The sequence below is a fragment of the Ailuropoda melanoleuca genome, chromosome 7, assembly GCF_002007445.2.
Source record: "Ailuropoda melanoleuca isolate Jingjing chromosome 7, ASM200744v2, whole genome shotgun sequence".
NCBI classification, from domain to species: Eukaryota; Metazoa; Chordata; class Mammalia; order Carnivora; family Ursidae; genus Ailuropoda; species Ailuropoda melanoleuca.
The window spans coordinates 24,125,899-24,147,498 of NC_048224.1; the positions used below are offsets into that span (position 1 = coordinate 24,125,899).

At 41.0% G+C, this 21,600-nt stretch overlaps 1 protein-coding gene across 2 annotated transcripts in view; it reads left to right on the forward strand.

Moving 5' to 3' along the window:
* Window positions 1–21,600, forward strand: part of UBAP1 (ubiquitin associated protein 1) — a 54,795-nt gene that overhangs the window by 31,190 nt on the left and 2,005 nt on the right. Inside the window, exons 3-5 of one of the 2 annotated variants that reach the window (XM_002929239.4) lie at window positions 6,348–6,472; window positions 11,709–12,647; window positions 20,935–21,117. In XM_002929239.4, the coding sequence (XP_002929285.2) occupies window positions 6,348–6,472; window positions 11,709–12,647; window positions 20,935–21,117 (1,247 nt within the window). The remainder of the gene's footprint in view (window positions 1–6,347; window positions 6,473–11,708; window positions 12,648–20,934; window positions 21,118–21,600) is intronic. The other variant, XM_019809928.2, reaches the window with a different exon arrangement.

Genomic DNA, 21,600 nt, shown 5'->3' on the forward strand with positions numbered 1-21,600 from the left:
ATAACGCCGGGATCACGCCCTGAGCCGAAGGCAGACGCTCAACCGCTGTGCCACCCAGGCGCCCCAAGCTAGCTAACTTCTAAGGGAGGTTCATTTTACCCTTGGTTTAATTTCTCCTAGGATATTGAAATACTTTTCCTGCTGAGTGATAGATAAAGATGTTTTATTTTAAATTGTTTTTAAAGTTGATCTGCTGCTGCTTTACAGTGTAATGTAAAGAAGTTGGGCATCATTTAATCATTGCTCCCCTCCCCCCACCGTCTTTCAAGATTTTCTCTTTGTTTTCAGCATTGTTACTATGATGTGCCTTGGTGTGATATTCTGTGTATTTTTCCTGCTTGAAGTTAGCTAAACTTCTTGGATCTTTGGGTTGATATCTTTTATCACTCTGGGAAAATTTGCAGCCATTATTTCTTTTCACATTTCTTCTGTGCCATTATTTCTCTCTTATCCTTGTGAGACTCTAATCATACACGTATTAGGCTGTTTGATATTGTCCTAAATATCTCTTAAGGTTCTGTTCCATTTCTTTCTTTCTTTCTTTCTTTCTTTCTCTTTCTTTTTTCTTTTCTTTTTTTTCTCTTTCTCTCTCTCTTTCTTCTCTCTCTCTTTCTTTCTTTCCCCATGTGTTTCAATACTATTAATTTCTTTTGATCTACCCTCGGGTTTTCTGGTTCTTACCTCTGCTAAGTATTTTCTGATTGTCAGGATAGCCTGGTTATGAACTGTCAAAAATTGTCTTCTCTGATACTGCATTTTTCATTTCTAGCATTGCTGCTTTGTCTCTTTATATTTCTGTCTCTTTTTGAAATTCCTCACGTGCTCACACATGTTCATCTTTTCCATTAGATCTTTTAATATATTTATTATATTATTTTAAACCTTTCTGATAATTTCAGTATCTTTGCTATCCCTCAGTTTGGGTCTGATGACGATCCCTCTCTTAATGATGGATCACATTTTCTTGCTTCTTTGTGTGTTTTATTTTTGATTGAATGCCAGCCATTGTATATTAAAAAGCTGATTTTGTAGGTTATCTGGCTTTTGTTGTTAGGGTGTGAGTAACATTTTCTTGTGACTTCACATCCTATAGCAGATGTCTGTAAAATTTTGTGTGTATCTGTCTACATGTATGTCCTTTTGTCCATCTAAGTTTAATTTATCTTTCGTGTCTGTATCTATTCATTTGTCTACCTTAATTTTATCTATCTATCTATTTATTTATTTTAAGAGCAGTGGGGTGCACGCACCAGCAGGGGAAGGGGCAGAGTGAGAGGGAGAGACTCTCAGGCAGACTCTCCGCTGAGCGCGGAGTCCCACATGAGGCTCAGTCTCACAACCTTGAGATCATGACCTGAGCTGAAATCAGGAGTTGGATGCTTAACCTACTGAGCCACCCAGGTGCCCCTTATCTAAGTTTAAAGCCAACTTAATGGCTTTAAGGTAGTGATACCTGGTCATGGAATTGTATTTTTCACTAAATTTTAAGTTTGGTCTTTACTGTTATTCTTTTGCAAAAACTTCAATTTGAATCCTCAATTTGAATTCACAGTAAAACCTGAATTAAGCATAATCTAGTTTCTACCCTCCATTAAGAATTCATCTCTCCTCTTCCCCGAAATTGTAACTTTTTTTCAGGAAAACATGCAGATGACAAAATTATAAGCATATCAACAATTCAGAAAGAAAGAAATCACAATGAAGCTTTCCCAGAATTTATCCTGAGATATTACATTTTCAGCCCAGTCTGTTCCACTGTGGCGTAATGCAGAGTAATGTGAGAACTGTGCCAGAGCCACAGCCACAGTCATCAGAGATGTACTTACTTTCTTTTTTGAAATTGAACTTAAGAAAGTGGGGTCAGACATTTTAGAAAGATACTCAGTAATGAAGACTGAAACTAAAAAGTATTTGGGGTAAGCTGGAAATTTGTTAGTCACAATGTTTAATTCTCTGGGCCGTGTAGTTAATTGAGTTTTATTAAATCTATTTAAAAAATAAGGTGTATTGAGAAACAAGAGAAATTGATGTCTTTAATGTATATTTTGATATATTGGATAAAAATGAATAATTTTTAAGGCATAGTTATATCTGCAAAATGTATTCTTTATAATCCTCATAGCATCATCATTAATTATACTACAGTAGTCCCTGTCCATTCAAAAGGTTGCTTGCTTTGTTGCCACCTCTTTAAATGACTTTTTTTTTTAAGATCTTATGTATTTATCTATTTCTTTTTTAAAGATTTTAATTTTAAGTAATCCCTACAGTAAGTGTGGGGCTCGAACTCCCAGCTCTGAGATCAAGAGTCATGTGTTCCACCCACTAAGCCAGCCAGGTGCCCCTAAAAGATTTTTTTTTTTTTAAAGATTTTTTTTTTTTTTAATTTATTCGACAGAGATAGAGACAGCCAGCGAGGAGAGGGAACACAAGCAGGGGGAGTGGGAGAGGAAGAAGCAGGCTTATAGCGGAAGAGCCTGATGTGGGGCTCGATCCCGTGACGCCGGGATCACGCCCTGAGCCGAAGGCAGACGCCCAACCGCTGTACCACCCAGGCGCCCCAAAGATTTTTTTTTTTTTTTTTAAGAGAGAAAGAGCGTGCACCAGGAGGTAGGGTGGGGTGGGGAGGGACAGACGGAGAGGGTGAGAGAGGATCCCAAGCAGCCTCCATGCCCGGTGTGGAGCCCTTTGGGGGCTCTATCTCATGACTTGGAGATCATGACCTGAGCCTAAATCAAGAGTTGGATACTTAACTGACTGAGCCACCCTAAACAATTTTTTAGTTTTAAGTAATCTCTACACTCAGGAGTCCCATGCTTTACGAACTGAGCCAGCCAGGTGCCCCAAATGCTTTTTTGCCCTTTATTCCGACTCCCTCTCCCCAATAATTGCATAACTATTGGCTCATTCCCTACTAACAAAGTTTAAAGGACTAAGACCAGGGAAGGTTAGAGGATGTGCCAAATCACCTTGGCATTAATTTTGTTAGTTGAAATGAAATTGCTATTTAAAAGCAGAAACCTGTAATTGGTGTTAAGGAAGGGAAACAGCAGTTGTTTAAAGGTATAATACTTGATCTGTCTGTTCCTAAGCCAGGGGCTACTTCGGTTTACAGAATATAAGTCATCAGTGTATACAGCACTGTCATAGTTTCCTAACTGAAAGGTGGGCAGGGAAACTGAACACCCCTTGAAAGATATTCTCATTTGGCTCAACTATCTTAAGTATGTTATTTTTTGTAGATAATTTTCTCCCTCAGTTCCCATCACCATTCTACAGTAGAACAGTAAAACAGTAGTTTTAGTGTGGATGGTTGGGTTTTCTTATATTTGTATGTCATATACATTTGTGTTATTATGGATAGGATTTTTTCAGTGTCTATGTGTGTGTTATAATTAACCTATTTTGAATGAATAAACATTCTGAAACAAAAGACTTAACTTTGTGATTGTTGACTGTAAACCTTTCCAGTGCTTCTTAGAAAATGCTAGTTTCAGCTTTGTCTCCTATCAGGACACTAGCTAAAGTTAAAATCTAACTTTCAGTAGAATTTGAGCACCTGTTTTCATGGAAGACATAAAATTTTTTTTTAAATTAGAACTTTGCTTTTAATTTTTATAATATAAAGAATTTTTTTTTTAAAGATTTTATTTATTTATTTGACAGAGATAGAGACAAGCCAGCGAGAGAGGGAACACAAGCAGGGGGAGTGGGAGAGGAAGAAGCAGGCTCATAGCAGAGGAGCCTGATGTGGGGCTCGATCCCACAACGCCGGGATCACGCCCTGAGCTGAAGGCAGACGCTTAACCGCTGTGCCACCCAGGCGCCCCTAATATAAAGAATTTTTAAGTGAGAGGTTTTAGCGTTGTAACCAGTACTTGGTTTTTTTGGCAAGCTGTGATGATACCTGATACTTTGGTGGGGGAGCACCTGGTATATTTTTATGAGTAGCCTTGCCATTTTAGGTAAATCATTTTGAATTTTAGTAAGTGTTAATTGAATGTGAGTTAGCAGAGGGGTGAGAGTTAAATACGAAAGAAGTATAAGACCATGTCTTCTATATTTGTTCTTATTGAGCATCTTATCTGCCAGTTATTTCGCTGAGATTGGGAGGTTATATGAACCATTTATCCCTTCTTAAGGGACACTCAGAATCTCATTCATTAAGTGTCTAGGTGGAGTATAAGGACACTATTCATACAGAGTGGTAAGACCTGAGGTGCTGCTATGAACTGGGTGTTCTAAGATTGTGAAGGGAGTTGTTCTTAAGCTCATTCTTAAAGGACTAGAAATAATCAAGTAAAAAAGGGTGGGAATCTGAGAAAATAGTACTTCTAAAGATATGACCAACTAAGAAACTGTCCTAGAGTGTTAATAATTATGGTTATTCCCCAGAAAAATTATTAGATTGAGTACGGTTGTGAATTTAATTTGCTCGCTGAGTGGGAGATACATACAGTGTTTCAGTTCTGGGTAGAAGATCTGGAAGGCAGAGACCCCAGCCCCCAAGGGTGCAGGTAGGGGCCTTCTTTCTGTTGGAGGGTTTCAGGTGTGTCAGGTGTATCATTTACCTCAGGAGATGGGAATGATAAGAAGATTTCAAATATATCTTGAGTTTGTTAGTCTTGATATCTGTTAGTTTTTAGAAAGGGAGAGAAGCCATCTTCATGGAAGAGGTGTAATTGTATTTTTCAGTCCTTGAGCATTCAAGAAAATATACCAGTGTGAGACCCAGAAGCAATCTTTTTTTTTTTTTTTAAGATTTTATTTATTTATTTGAGAGATGAGAGAGAGCACAAGAGGGGAGGAAAGGGAGAAGCAGGCTTTCCACTGAGCAGGGGGCCTGACACAGAGCTCAATCCCAGGACCCTGGGATCATAACCAGAGCTGAAGGGAGACGCTTAACTGACTGAGCCACCCAGGCACCCTAGCAATCCTTATTTTACTAGCTGTTAATAGTTATAAAGCAGGAACTATTTCATTGTCCATGATGATTCTGCCAGTAAGTTAGCCCCAAACCTGGTCCAGAAAAGTGTATTGGAAGTGTATAGCTAGTGAGAGTCACATATAAGAGCCACTCTTTGTTTTGTTTGACCCTTTAAATCAGTGATAATGTCCTTGTCTTCTCATTTGATTCAGCTTTTGGGCAGAGAGCCTACAGGGAGTTAAAGCAGTTTATTTGTATATGGTTTCTGTCTCCTGATAATCCTGTTCTGATTCCCATGGCCTTGTCTGGTTTTCCCATTCCCTCCCTCCCTCCCTCCCTTCTTTCCTTTTTTCAAAGATTTTATTTACTTATTTGAGAGAGAGAGCACGAGCAGGGAGGAGGAGCAGAGGGAGAGGGAGAAGCAGACTCCCCACTGAGCAGAGAAGCCCGATGTGGGACTTGATCCCAGGACCCTGAGATCATGACCTGAGCCAAAGGCAGACACTTAACTGACTGAGCCACCCAGGCACCCCTGGTTTTCCTTTTTTTTCATAAGTGCTGTGCTTCTTGAATATTTCCACGTCTGCTGCAGAATATAGTCTTAAAAATGTAGAGTAATTCTTTGTATTGATTAGAAAGATTCTAAAGTAGAGAAATCCTAGTCAGAGAGGTTCTTTTGTGGAGGTTCTATCAATTCATCAATATTAGGTGCCTGATGTGTGTAGGTTTTGACAGTACATCAGTGAATAAAATAGACTTAAGTACTTGTCTGCAAGGAGCTTACATTCCATTGGGCCAGACAGACAATAAGTATAATTTAAAAATGAGTTATTTAATATGTTAGAAGGTAATATGTGCTGTGGTGGAAAGGATAGCTGGTAATGTGGGAGTACTGCAGTGAGGATCGGGTAGTTTTAAACCGGGTGGTCAGAGTAAGCCTCATTGAGAGAGTGACATTTGAGCAAAGACTTGAAGAAGGCGAAGGAATAAGTCACATGAATTTTTAAGGGAAGAACATTCCAGATAGAGGGAGCAGCCACTCTAGACTTTATGAGGTGGGTTTGACCCTGTCACGGTTGAGGAACAATTCCTGTGAGTTAGTTCAGTGAGCAAGGAGGTGACAAAGATTTGAGGGCAGAGGGATAGTGGGCTTTGGGGAGGCCTTTTAGGCTTCTGTGAGCACTTTGACTTTTGCACTAAGTGTAATTGAAAATAAACCCTAATAAGATCAAGTAGGCTCAAGGAGGATTTCCTCCACAGAGATCTAGGGTCAGGAGAAGGTAAGCAGTCAGAGGAGCAGCTCTCTATAACTTCTCATTTTAGGATAGCATAAAGTAATGTTGCATCCTAGATGTAAGATAATAGCAAAACAAATAATAAAATTCTTTGCTGATATTTTCTACTTTATTTTTGATTGTAGGGACTTTCAGTTACCTTGATGATGTCCCATTTAAGATAGGAGACAAATTCAAAACACCAGCTAAAGTTGGTCTTCCTATTGGCTTCTCCTTGCCTGATTGTTTGCAGGTGGTCAGAGAAGTACAGGTAAGTGGTGATTTTTAGTTAAAGTTAGTGTATTTAAAAATTTAAAGAGTAAGAATTTGATGTATAGTGAAATAGGAAAAAAAAAACCATTCTCCTGTCTCTTATTTGTATTTCTTATAGCAACTCTTACTGCTTGGGTCACATTGTCTGTCTGTCTCTGTCCGTCACACACACACACACACACACATACACACACACGTTTATATATCTATTACAGATCTTCTGCAATCTGTTAGACTGTATATTTCTGGGTTTCTGTGCCTTGTCCAGAACAAATCCCCATTGCCCATCTGGCTTGCTCATTCACCTCTTTCTCTCTTTTGATGTCCTCATTATTTTCTTGGTCACTCAAATTAGGAAATATTTTTCTCTCTGCTTTGTCTCACCTTTTCCATCCAGTTCATCCTTATGTGATTTTTTTTTTTTTTAACCTGGACCATTGCAGTAGCCTCTTTATTTGGCCCTTCTGCTTGCAGCATTTTTTTTTTTGTATTTTTCATATTGTTTCGAGAATAATATTCCTAATTAAAGTTTCAAATGGTCACATCCCTGTTTAAAAAAAAAAAAACTTATAGTGATTCACTAGTCCTTATTTAATCAAATCTAGTCATAAGGTTGTGGTAGAGCACCTCAGCTCATCATCTCCGTATCTCCTGCGAACCAGGTGACTACCAATTCATTGAACAGACTGTGTATATTATCTATCGTAGTATGCTTTTTCTCATGAGCTGTTACCTCTACTTTGAATGTTTTCCTCTTTCTCACTGTACTAAAAGCTGTCTACCTGTTAAAATCTGTTTATTCTTCTAGACTGTGCTTAAATGCCTTCTTGGTAGCTTCTTTCTCAGCCCTCTCATCTTTAAAGCTCAGTTATATATTAATGTATAGAATTACTTCTTGAAAGCAGCAAGTAGCCTTATGTTCCGTGACTTCCTTTCTTCCCTTAGTGCACATTTATTGAGTGCCTACTTTTGAGCGGTGCTCTACTAGGGCTGGGGATAGAGATAAATACCTTAATCACTATCCTCAATGAGCTTACAATTTAGAGAGAGTTAAATGGGAAAACAAAGTACACTACCTATCAGACACTTCTTCCTATGACTTAAGATTTAAAAAAAAAAAATACAACTTTCTGGCAAAGGAGTTTTATTTCTGGGGGATTCTCTGAGGCACCACCATGTTACCCTAAAAAATATTTATTTTCCAGTCTGTATGCAGTAGGTAATCAAATGGGAGAATTTCAGTTATATATATTTTTAAATAATAGCTTTATTGAGATATAATTCACATACCTTGAAATTCACCTTTTTAGGTGTGCACATAAATGGCTTTTAGTATATTCAAAGTGTATAACCATCATTATGGTGTAATTCCAGAGTAGTGTCCTTATCCCAAAAAGAAATGCAGTGTCCATTAGTAGTCACTACCTATTTCCCTCTCCCCCGCAGCCCCTTGGCAACTATTAAATCTACTTTCTGTCCCTATGGATATGCCTATTTTGGACGTGTCATATAAATGGAATAATACAATAGATAGTGTTTTGTGACTGACTTATTATACTTAGCATAATGTTTTCAAGGTTTATCCATGTTGTATGAATGAAGTGTTCATTTATCATTCATTTTTATGGCTTAATGTTCCATTGTAGTGATATACTACATTTTGTTTTCCCATTTATTGGTTGATGGACATTTTGGTGGTTTCCACTTTTTGCTTATCAATAATGCTGGTGCAGACATTTGTGTACAGATTTTTGTGCGGACGTATGCTTTCAGGTTTCTTGGGTATACAAGTGGAACTGCTGGTTGTCGTATGGTAACTGTGTTTAACCTTTTGGGGGATCGCTGCACTGTTTTCCAGAGTGGCTGTACCATTTTACCATCCCACCCACAGTGCATGAGGGTTTCAATTTATCCACATCCTTGCCAACTCTTCTTCTTTTCTTTTTTTAATAGTAATATTTTTTTATTATGTTAGTCACCATACAGTACATCCCTGGTTTTTGATGTAAAGTTCCATGATTGTCAACTCTTCTTATCCGTCTTTTTGATTATATATATCCTTGTGGGTGTTGCAATGATCTCTTATTGCGGTTTGATGTGTATTTCCTTAATTTCTAATGATGTTGAAATCTTATATAGTTTTGAGTACTGATTTGATAACCCTTTTGTGTGTGGAGACTTTATTGGGCCCGAAGAGACACAGATTTCCCGTAAAAAGTTTTACATTGTTCTGTTTGCCTGGTGACCTTTTTTTTTTTTTTTTTGAGATTTTATTTGTCAGAAAGAGACAGCACAAGCAGAGGGAGCAGTAGGCTCCCCTCTGAGCACGGAGCCCAATGCGGGACTCAATCCCAGGACGCTGGGATCATGACCTGAGCTGAAGGCAGATGCTTAACCAACTGAGCCACCCAGGCATCCTGCCTGGTGACATTTTATATTGGCAGTTACAAGTGTCAGTAACCACCTTTCTGTGTGCAGGATACTACTGTTAAAACTAGGATTAAAAAACACCATCTTCTTTTAATAGATCTCATATTTACTGTTTCACTGATTCATCCAGAAAACTTATTTTGAATCCCGAATTGTTGCTGTTTTAGGCTTTGCTGGGAATTTTCTATTTATTTGATATAAAGCATTAGTAAGTGCATGGTACTGTCCTCACTATATTCATAGCCTCCACTAGTAACAAAAGACGAGATTGGAGCTCCATTCCTGTGTGGAATGGTTGAAATATTTGTTCTCTGATTGCACATAGTACTTTTAAACTTTGACTGCCTGGGTCTCCATGGGGGATTTAGTTGTGGTATTGGTGCTGGTCTCCTTTCTGTTCACAGAAGAGTCAGACCTAGAGCCCTGGACAGGTAGATACCTTGACGCTTCCTGTGACTTTGTCATATTTGCCCTTGCTTGACAGTAAAAACTTCGTATTTCAGCTAAAAATTCATCCAAGTGAGCCAGTAAAACACATAAATAATCCTTGCACCCAGGGCCTTTTGAAAGCTTTCATTGAATACGGTAGTGGTGGTGGCTGCAGTAGTGGGGGGTGGCCCTGAGTTTCATCGTTTAGAGCAGAATCTGATATCACTCATTCATGAGCTGGAATTGCCATGTAATAGCGGTGTAATCTTGTACAGATTTCTTAAACCCTCCAGGCCTCCGTTTCCTCATCTGTAAAATGGGGACAATTAGCTTTTAAGGTTGTTATAAGGATTAAATAAAATAATGCTTTTATAATATTTACTCTGGTTCCTGGTACTCCATAAATATTAGATGCTGTTATTATTTATTTGTACACTCAAACCACACTCTTATTTTTTCACTGTAACATGTCCACTTTTTTTCTTTCTGTGTTCCAAGTATTTCATATTACTTTTGTAATTAAAAAACAAAAAGGGAAGAAATTTGCAGTTCTTGAGAGTAAAACATCAGGGACCTATGTTTACAGGCGGTGGGAAGTTGGTTACAGCCTGTTTTTGGTGGAAGAAGCCAGATGCAAAATTGAATTTCCTCTATGGTTAGAAGCAGCAATCTGCTCAGTGCTGTTTTTTCACTACCATTAGTGGTAGAAAGGAAGTGCCGGTGATTGCCCACGTGCCTTTCTGGGGCCCAGCAGCTGGCCCAGGGGTATAAATGACAACTTCTTTTTAAGAAATCTTTTTTCTTTCTTTTTTTTTTTTTTTAAAGTAAGTATTTTCCATGCTCATCATGGGGCTTGAACGCAAACCCTGAGGTCAAGAGTCGCATGTTCCACCGACCGAGGCAGGCACCGCAAGGGGATAAGCTAACTTCCTTTTTTTTTTTTTTTTTAAATATTTTATTTATTTATTTGTCAGAGAGAGAGAGTGAGAATGCTCACAAGCAGGGGGAGCAGCAGGCAGAGGGAGAAGCAGGCTCCCTGCTGAGCAAGGAGCCTGATGCAGGACTCCCCAGGACCCTGGGATCATGACCTGAGCCAAAGGCAGAGCTCAACGACTGAGCCACCCAGGCGTCCCAGATAAATAAACTTCTTGATGTGTGCATTTCCAGGCTTCTCTTGTGTTGTTTGGAGCTGAAAAGCTTGGGGTTGACCATAGTTTCTTGTACTCTAAGACTCTTGTCTGGGCATGTAGGCCTCTTTTCTCTCCAGCCCCCTCTCTTGTCTCTTCAGCCTTGAATGTGCACATAGATACTGTTCGGTTCTGAGGCTTTAGAGTGAACACCAAAAGTTTTGTTTTCTCTGTCTGAGGTAAATTTTGTTTTTTGAAATAGGTGTATTTTTTCCCCAAGGGTGCAAATGAAATTTTTGTAAACTGATATATACTTGAAGGTACTGTTAAGGAACCAACCATGAAGTGAATTCTTATGCGATTTGCGCTGTAAAATCCTAATTTGAATATGTCTCAATATCTTAATAAGCAGTTTTCCTGTATTGAGAGTACAGTCTGTTCATTATAATTTAATAGATACTGGTTTAAGAACATAGAATCTGTAGTCATACTGCCTGGGTTACATCCTGGCTCTCCCACTTACCAGCTTTATGACCTTGGGCATGGCTCTTGTAAACTGAGGGTAATAGTACTTACTTTAAAAGGTTGTTGAAAAGATCCAGAGAGTTAGTACATGAAGAGTGCTTAGAATCTTACCTGGTACCTCGTAAGTGCTTCTTAAATGTATGGGGCTGTTACTATTGAGCATGGGCTCTATATAGGGCATTGTGCTCGATAATAGAGACCCTGAGAGGATCTAAAGTCCAGTAGCAAAAGGCTTGTGATACTGTTGGGAGAAGTGTTTAGAAAAAAATGAAAGATTAAATCTATCTGTGGTCACTTGTGCTTGGCATCACCTGATAAGAGACAGATACTATGAAAGAGTTCAGAAGAAGGAAAGCTTCACAGGCGGCCACTGAGCTCTGCCTAGCCACCAGTGAAGAATTCTAGGAAGGGAAATGGCCTGAGGGGAGAGAAGCAAAGGTAGTAGTTGGCCTGGTACCTTTGACCTGCTAATGTAGAATTAGAGGTGGTGGGAGCTCTTTCTAGTTCATGCCTAGAAGTAATCTGGGAGTGCAGTTTGATTAAACCATGTAAGGAGCTTATTAGGAAGCCTTAGTCTTCCTGACTGGGGTCATCTCTTACACCTTAAATGCTGCCTTGCCACGTTCTGTTGTGCTGGTGTGAGGAAGAATTCACTAGAGGAATTGAGTTGGGGAGGGGCAGCCACCTGGGTTCACACGTCCTTTCTCTGCTATATCTTTGCAGTATGACTTCTCCTTGGAAAAGAAAACTATTGAGTGGGCTGAAGATATTAAGAAAATCCAAGAAGCCCAGCAGGAAGCAGAGCTCAAGGCTGAGGAAGTAGAAGCTAAAGTGAATTCTAAGAGTGGCCCAGAGGGTGACAGCAAAATGAGCTTCTCCAAGACTCACAGTACAGCCACAATGCCACCTCCGATTAACCCCATCCTTGCCAGCTTACAGCACAACAGCATCCTTACCCCGACTCGGGTCAGCAGCAGTGCCACGAAACAGAAAGTTCTCAGCCCACCCCACACAAAGGCAGATTTCAATCCTGCTGACTTTGAGTGTGAAGAAGACCCATTTGATAATCTGGAGTTAAAAACTATTGATGAGAAGGAAGAGCTGAGAAACATTCTGGTAGGAACCACTGGACCCATTATGGCTCAGTTATTAGACACTAACTTGCCCAGAGGCGGCTCTGGGTCTGTGTTACAGGATGAGGAGGTCCTGGCATCCCTGGAGCGGGCGACCTTGGATATCAAGCCTCTTCACAAACCCAATGGCTTTATAACCTTACCACAGTTGGGCAACTGTGAAAAGATGTCGCTGTCTTCTAAAGTGTCCCTTCCCCCCATTCCTGCAGTAAGCAATATCAAATCCTTGTCCTTCCCCAAACTTGACTCTGATGACAGCAATCAGAAGACAGCCAAGCTGGCGAGCACTTTCCATAGCACATCCTGCCTCCGCAATGGCACCTTCCGGAATTCCCTGAAGCCTTCCACCCAAAGCAGTGCCAGTGAGCTCAATGGGCATCATACTCTTGGGCTTTCAGCTTTGAACTTGGACAGTGGCACAGAGGTGCCAACCCCGACTCCCTCAGATCTGATCTCCCAGATGCCTTCCCTCTCAGATGTCTTGTCTGTGTGCACAGAAGAATCGTCACCTCCAAATACAGGTCCCACGGTAAGCCTTTTAAATCCCCCTGAATTAGAGCGCTAAAGATTTCTGAATTCTGCCTAGCAGTTGCTGCCTCACATTCTTCTTTTCAAGGTTTAGGGCAGGATGGGGCATGGCTATTTTGACCTTGCTTATGTATGTTGTTCTGGTTATTTTTCTGAGGACAAAGGAGTTAGCTTTGCACCTAGCCTTGTTATGTTCGCTTGTTCCTACCTGCATCTTTTTGGTCTTTCCTTCAAAATGAAAGCGTATATCATGCATGAATGATGTTTTTCTGCCTAATCACTTTGTTCTTTTCTTTGCTGCCTTTTTTTTTTTTTCCTAAGGCTTGCTTTCTTTGTAATTTTACTTACTTTTTCCTACTTTATTCATTTTTTGAAGGTTGCTTGGTAGCCCTCATTGTATCTTCTTCCTGCTTTCCTTTCTCCATCTCATTGTGCCCTGAAGGTTGGTTCTTGTGTGTACCATGATTTCCCTGTGTTTCTTCTGACCATGTGGTGGTGCCTTAGTAGCTGGGAGATAAATTTGTATCAGAAGTCTGAGCAAAAGGTAGGAATTTGTCACTTTAAACCTGCAGATTTTAATCCTGTAGTTTCTTTTTTTGCTCACTACTAAGAATTGTGCAGTTTTCTACAAAGGGAGGGAGAAGGTGAGGTTGGAATTCGAATTAGTGTTGAAAGATGGATTGATAACAAAACTTGCAACTTGTTATTACCCTGAAGAAAATCTGATTTTGTCACACAAAAAAGTTGCAGGCACAGAGAGGTTCCTCTATTTGTCATTAAATGTAGGCTTAGTTCTTGATGTGGTTTCAGCAGCACAGAACAATACATTATTGCATTCTAGAATAGAAATCATAGAACTTTTTGCTATACCTGTTCACAGATTTATATTTATTTATTTTTATTTAAAGAGTTTATTTATTTGTTTGAGAGAGAAAGAAAACACAGAGGGAGAGGGACAAGCAGACTCCCTGCTGAGCTTGTAGCCTGATGCGGGGCTCAATCCCAGGACCCCGAGATCATGACCTGAGCCAACTGAGCCACCTAGGCGCCCCCAGTTCACAGATTTTTTAAACGACAGCATATTAAGAGACTATTTAGAGCCAGAGAAGCGCCTGATTATATTGGTGGGATATCTCTCAGAGTCTGTAATAAGCCGGTAGAAAGATGAGCCTTGGCCTGCTTTAAAGTAAGTGCAAAGTCCCAGCAATAGCATTCTTGGTAAATGATTGTCTCTGTTTGTGAGTGCTTCCAGTGTCATAGAGCTCACTGCTATTTATAAACTCCTGTGGACCTTGGCCCAGATAAACTTTATTTTTCTTTTTAAAGATTTTATTTATTTGAGAGAGAGAGAGCACAAGCAGGGGGAGGGGCAAAGGGAGAGGGAGAAGCAGGCTCCTCACTGAGCAGGGAGCCCGATGTAGGGCTCGATCCCAGGACCCCAGGATCATAACCTGAGGTGAAGGCAGCCACTCAACCAGCTGAGCCACTCAGGCACCCCTGGCCCAGATAAACTTGATAGTACAGAACACTCTGGTGTTATCTCCTAGGAATGGGCTTCATCCTCATACCTCCTAGTCAGTAGGATACTCTTTGTGACTCACTGTATGTTTTAGAGAAATTAAAAGCACTCTGGGGAAGATAAGGGATCCTCAGCCTCAAATCCCCCTTTAAAGTTACAGTAACCATTTAGAGACCAAAGCTGATGAACTAATGGCAGAGGTCGTTCTCAAACCAGAGCACCTGTCACTCTTTGACCCACCTGATTGTGGAGTTTCTTTTGGGCCCATCCATTTCAGAGTGGGAGAGAGGTCTGCTGGTTGCTGGTTTAGGGACTTTCTGCCTTCAAGGGGCAAATAAGCTGAGTTGAAGTTCTGGTGTTTCTCCTAAGGAAGTCATGGCCCTTATCCCCCAAGAAGCAAAGCCTGGTTTCCATCCTGGTCCTCTATCTTAGTGAGTCTTTGAGGCCCACAGGGAGAACCTTTCCCAGTGAACAAAGTACCTTTCTTCAAGATAGTTAGTGACTTAAGAATGGGGGGAGTGGAGTGGTGGTCAGCTGGGCTGTATACACCCTTTATGTAGGAGCTCTGAGGGAAGTGTTCCTGGAGTTCTTGTTGGCTGTTTTAGGCCCAGTGTTGAGGTCTCACTTTTCAGATTCTGATTTCATGTTTTACTATTTATTAGTAAATTAATCTTAGAAGTTGAGAAGTCCATAGGATCATTTTGAGAAATCAGATTCTGATTTCATGTTTTACTATTTATTAGTAAATTAATCTTAGAAGTTGAGAAGTCCATAGGATCATTTTGAGAAATCAGATTCTGATTTCATGTTTTACTATTTATTAGTAAATTAATCTTAGAAGTTGAGAAGTCCATAGGATCATTTTGAGAAATCAGATTCTGATTTCATGTTTTACTATTTATTAGTAAATTAATCTTAGAAGTTGAGAAGTCCATAGGATCATTTTGAGAAATCAGATTCTGATTTCATGTTTTACTATTTATTAGTAAATTAATCTTAGAAGTTGAGAAGTCCATAGGATCATTTTGAGAAATCAGATTCTGATTTCATGTTTTACTATTTATTAGTAAATTAATCTTAGAAGTTGAGAAGTCCATAGGATCATTTTGAGAAATCAGATTCTGATTTCATGTTTTACTATTTATTAGTAAATTAATCTTAGAAGTTGAGAAGTCCATAGGATCATTTTGAGAAATCAGATTCTGATTTCATGTTTTACTATTTATTAGTAAATTAATCTTAGAAGTTGAGAAGTCCATAGGATCATTTTGAGAAATCAGATTCTGATTTCATGTTTTACTATTTATTAGTAAATTAATCTTAGAAGTTGAGAAGTCCATAGGATCATTTTGAGAAATCAGATTCTGATTTCATGTTTTACTATTTATTAGTAAATTAATCTTAGAAGTTGAGAAGTCCATAGGATCATTTTGAGAAATCAGATTCTGATTTCATGTTTTACTATTTATTAGTAAATTAATCTTAGAAGTTGAGAAGTCCATAGGATCATTTTGAGAAAAATCTTGTAATGTGCCCTTCTTCTGAGACCAGCATGGAACTGCTTGGCCTAGCCCTAGCCAGTCTTTTCCCACTGCATGTCAGCCTTCTGTGGTCCTTGCTCTGCTTGTTCGTTAGGTTCATTTTGCCATTGGGTTCTTTTTCTCCAGCTACGGATATATTCCTTACTCTTCCACAGTTGCTTCAGCAAAATTTTTCTGCTCTTCCCTTATACTTGTGAGTTATGAATTTACTAATTTTGGCCAATAAACATTACAGTAGTGCCATTTTGCTTTGAAAGTATATTTAAAATAATTTTTGACATACAGACTCTCAGCTTTTAGGTGTTCAGATCTGTTCATCTTTTCTTCTTTTGCCGTTGCTTTAATACTTACAAGTTCTCTATCTCTAGATTTTTAAAATGAATTTATTTTTATCAAAATAATATAAGCACATTTGAATCAAGTCACTTTTTTAAATTTTATTAAAAAAGATTTTATTTATTTATTAGAGAAAGAGAACATGAGCAGGCAGAGGATTGGGGGGAGGAGTGGGAGGGGAAAGAATCTTGAGAAGACGCATCGCTGAGTACAGAGCCTGGACAGGGCTTGATCTGATGATCCTGAGATCATGACCTGAGCTGAAACCAAGAGTCAGACGCTTAACCAACTAAGCCACTCAGGCTCATTTATTTATTTTTTAAAATTTATTTATTTAAGTAATCTCTGCACCCAGTGTGGAGCTTGAACTCATGACCCCAAGATCAAAAGTTGGATGCTCTTCTGACCGAGCCAGCTAGGTGCCCAATCCGGTCACATTTAAAAGGTTTATGTAGAAAAACAGTGGCTCCCTGCCTCTCCTGTCCCCAACTCCAGTTTTGCTTCCTGTAGCCAGGCACTTTTAACTCTTTAAGCCATCTCTGCTGGGATTTATCTCTGCATTTCTAAATAAAGTGCTTGTATTGCTTTTTCTGAATTTATCAATTTTAGATGGTTTTATACTTCCTGTTATAGTTGAGGATTTAGCTCTTACAGTAGCCCCTCCACTTCCTTCCCATAGCCTCCATCAAATTATATCACAAATTTTGGGTAAATTAATGTTACTGTTCACATTATGATTGGGTAAATATTTATCACCAAGTTCGAATACTATATCGTGATTACTTTTTTTTTTGCACCTTTTTCTCATAAACTGCATTTAAAAGATTTGCAGTTTCTTCCTTCCTTTTCTTTCCCTTTCCTTCCTCCCTTCCCTTCCCTTTCACCTCTCTCCTTCCTTCCTTCCATCCATCCATCCATCCATCCATCCATCCATCCATCTTTCCTCCGTTGTCTTCCATCCTTCCTTCCTCCCTTCTTATCTTCTTTCTTCTTTTTTTTTTACGTGAGGTTCAAACTCAACCCCAAAATCAAGAGTTGCACTGTCTACTGACTGAGCCAGCCAGGCACCCCTACATAGTTTCTTTGTACTTGTTGCCAATTTTATCCAAATGCTCCAAGAGAGCCATCAAAGACCTAATTAATTTTCCCGTTCAAACACATCCAAACATGCTGGTTAACCTGTCAGTTTTGAGTCCTTGAATGTCCAAAAATGTCTTGATTTTACCCTTTTGTGTGTGAATAATAGTTTGGATAGATTTAGATTTCTTAGTTGAAGGTCATTTTCCTTTAAGAATTTTCAGGACACTGTTTTTTAAAAACTTTTTTTAAGCCTTTTTTTTTCTTTTTTAAAGATTTTATTTATTTGAGGGGGGACAGAGGGAGAGGGAGAAGCAAGCTCCCTGCTCAGCGGGGAACCTGATGCGGGACTCATCCCAGGACCTTGGGATCATGATCTGAGCTGAAGGCAGACGCTCAACCAGCTGAGCCACCCAGGTGCCCCTTAACCTTAAAAAACAAAAACAAAACCCCAACTTATTTATTTTAGAGAGTGAGCAGGGGAGAGGGAGAGGGAGAGAGTCTCAAGCCGACTCCATGCTGAGCAGAGCTTGACTCGGGGCTCAGTCTCAGGACCCTAAGATAATGACCTGAGCCGAAACCAAGAGTCTGTCACTTAACCAGCTGTGCCACCCAGATGCCCCTAAACTTTTTTTTGTTTAAGTATAAGCTCCACTGATTACTAGCTTTCCTGTGCTTTTCTGTGTTCTTTCACCTCCCTCCCCCCCATAGCTTTTGGGATCTTAATTTTATTCATGGTGTGCCATGCCTTATTCATTGTGCTAGGCCCTCCTGGATCCTTTCAAACTAAGGCTCAGCTCTGTTTTAAAAATCTGAATGTTTTTTTATTTTCTGTTTTCTCTTTTCTTTTTTGGAATTCCTAAAACTGGATGTTGGACCTCCTTGACTATTCTAATTTGCTATCCTTTTCTTTTTCCTATCTCTGTCTTTTTTAAAGAGAATTTTTTTGATTTTAATTTTTTTAAAGTAATCTCTAAACCCAATGTAGTGCTCGAACTCTTGACCCCAAGATTAAGAGTCACATGCTCTACTGACTGAGCCAGTCAGGTGCCTCCTCTTTGTCTTTGTTTTGTTTTTGGATATATCCTTGACTATCCTATAACTTTTTAAAAATCTCACAGCCTTGGGGCGCCTGGGTGGCTCAGTCGTTAAGCGTCTGCCTTCGGCTCAGGGCGTGACCCCAGAGTCCTGATATCAAGCCCCACATCAGGGTCTTCCGCTGGGAGCCTGCTTCTTCCTCTCCCTCTCCCCCTGCCTGTGTTCCCTCTCTCGCTGGCTGTCTCTCTCTGTTTATAAATAAAATCTTTAAAAAAAAAAAAAAGAAAACAAACTCACAGCCTTTTAAATAAAATTTTACTTTATCGTATTTTAAATTTCCAAGTGCTTTGTTTGTTCCTTCTTTTGGTTTGATGTCTCAGGCTTTGTAGTCACATTTAAGAGTGAGGCACTTAGGGGCGCCTGGGTAGCGCAGTCGTTAGGCATCTGCCTTCGGCTCAGGGCGTGATCCTGGCGTTCCGGATCGAGTCCCACATCAGGCTTCTCGGTTGGGAGCCTGCTTCTTCCTCTCCCTCTCCCCTGCTGTGTTCCCTCTCTCGCTGGCTGTCTCTGTCTCTGTCAAATAAATAAAATCTTCCAAAAAAAAAAGAGTGAGGCACTTAAATTAACAGTGGGGGGAATGTATGTGTTGGGGTGTGCTTGCCAATCATTAAGCTTCACTGTAGGTTGAAGGTTAAGTAGGCTCTCCAAAATGTTAACATGTGAGCGTTTTGGGGCTCATAGTTGCACCCAGGATTCTGCTTGTGGCTTAAGGAAGGCCAGGGAAGGCTGGTGTGTAGACTTTTACTTAAGTCCCCTTTTTGGTTCTTACACCTCACTCTGGCATATGCTGTGCCTCATGCCCTTATTTTAGTCCCTAGAGACAGAACTGTCTGCCTTCTGAAGAGGATGAAGGTCAGGTGGGAAGGGTTTTGCCTGAGGGTTTTATTGCGCTTTGTGCTCTTGCTTTATCCCAACAATACCTGGTGCTTCTAAATGCTGAATCCCTCTCGAGTTTTGAGGAGCTTCTGGACTGACCCCCCTTTCTCCCACTTACAGCTTCATTGCTTCTGCTTAGTTACCGTGGCTCCATTAGTATTCTGTTCTCTAAAATTTCATTGAAAATATATTGTCTGCTGCTGTTTTTTCTTTGACCTTAAATATTTTTAAAAAATATTTTATTAGAGAGCGAGAGCATGAGCAGGCAGAGGGGTAGAGGGAGAGGGAGAAGCAGGATCTCCACTAAGCAGGGAGCCCAACATGGGGCTCAATCCCAGGACCCTGGGATCATGATCCGAGCCAAGGGCAGACGCTTAACCAACTGAGCCACCCAGATGCCCCTCTTTGACCTTAAATATTAATGCAGTTTTATTATCATTTTATGGGCTTTGGGGAGGGAGAATCAAGGTCACTTTGCTGTGTTAAATGAAATTCCTGCTTTGAAATCCTAATAGACCCCCGTTTATTCTACAGCTGATGAGTAGAGCCCTGTAAATGCCAAGCCTAAAGCCAGGCCCTGGGAATTCGGAAATAACATGTGATATGATAACTAACCTCTGGGAGCTCACATTAACATACTGTGATGTGTCAGCAATATGAACAAACCCTACTTGGCTGTTTGTATTCTCAAGCCCAGGTAGACCCTGTCCTTGAAGAGATTATCTTGGGACCTGCAGACGTGGCCACACTGGTGTGATCCATTCTGTGTCCCCTGTTGTGACTCCTAGAAGTTAATGACTGAGCCCTGTGACTGGGCTGCCAGGGGTGCTGGGGTGAGATGGGTAAGAGGGAGCAATGGGCTTTAAGGCCTGTAGTCTTGATTTTCCCAGCTGACTTTGAGGGAAGTATCTGGTTATAGCTATATAATTTTGAATGTCTTTCTAAGATCAGGGATTCCATGCTTCCTACCCTGCCCCCCCCCCCCCCCCAGANGGAAGTAAAATTCTGTTGAAATACTTTTCCTGGTTCTCGGGAGCTGGGTGGAACTGTAAAAAACAGGTGTGACCTTGTTCCATGTTGGTTCGGTCCTTTGGCCTGAGGGTCAGCAGCCTTCAGGCCTTGGATCTGAGTCATTATCAGAAATGGTGGGAGCAGTTAATCATGGGACTCTACCCACCAATCAGATGGAGGTCAATAGGGTCCTGATGGCAGGGAGCAGGCTGCCTGCAGGGTGGTAGAGGCAGGGCCCTGGAGTCACATTCCCGTCCTTGAAGGCCCAGTCTGGCTCTGAGCCCTTGAGCTGGCCATGCAGGGGAACAGCACTCGCTGTCTCTGCCCAGCCCAGGGACGGAAGCAAGAATAGAGACATTGTCGGGGAGTCAGCCCCAGAGTTAGGGGTGTCTCAGGTGAATGATCCTTTTAGGACTCTGACATACCACAGCCTGAAAAAGGGGTAATGGAGCACTGGAGAGAAATCATAGCAGCCATCTTGCCATCAGTCCCATGGGCAGCCTCAGAACTTCTCTAATTCAAGCCCAAGGGATTTGAACACAGAAGGGCATGTAGCTGTTGTGGTATTTTCTCATTCTATAAGCTGGAATGAGGGCAGTGGACAGCCACATTTGCAGGTGTTTTTCTCAGCTTTTCTTTCCCTTGCCTGGTGCTCCCTTAGCCCTCTTCAGGATGTCTGGCCAGCAGCCTGGCTCTTTCTTGCAGACAGACTGTTTGGGAGTTTAGTGTCAGAAATGGCAAGCCCCTGGACTGGGCTTCTTTAGTGACATATTTTCTAGGGCCTCAGTCTGCTTTCTTCCTACCTGATCCTCTTGTTTCTCCACCACCAGGTCACACCTCCTAATTTCTCAATGTCACAAGTGCCCAACACTCCCAGCTGTCCCCAGGCCTATTCTGAACTGCAGACACTGTCTCCCAGTGAGCGGCAGTGTGTGGAGACAGTGGTCAACATGGGCTATTCATATGAGTGTGTCCTGAGAGCCATGAAGAAGAAAGGAGAGAATATTGAGCAGGTGAGTGAGTGGTTGGCTGGGGCGGTGGGGCAGGGTGTCAGCCTGGAGAGAGGTCCTAGACCAGTGTCCTGTTTGTATCCTAGGGTCCCATCACACTTGTAGCCCCTTTCTTGTGAGTTGGCGGGACTCAGGGCGCTTTGTTGGGGCAAACAGCAGCCTCGGCAGTAGTGCTGCTACTTAGGAGGGCTGCTCTGGGACTTAGGCTGGGGGAAAGCCCTGGGAGTGTTGGAGCCGTTGGGGCTCTTCTCTGCCCCTCCTGAGAGGGCACACTAGGCTTGAGATATGGTCAGATGCCTCCTTCCAGAAACGTTTATCCTGTCATAGCTGCCCCGGGGTGTTCCAAAATGGGGTACTGGAGTCCTAAACCTTGGGGGCATTTTCTGACTTGGGCTATTTGTTAGAATATCCTGCCCAGGCTGTGGAGTTGACATGGACCTGTGAGTCAGCTGTGACAGGAACACCTTTGAAAAATTACTCATGTTT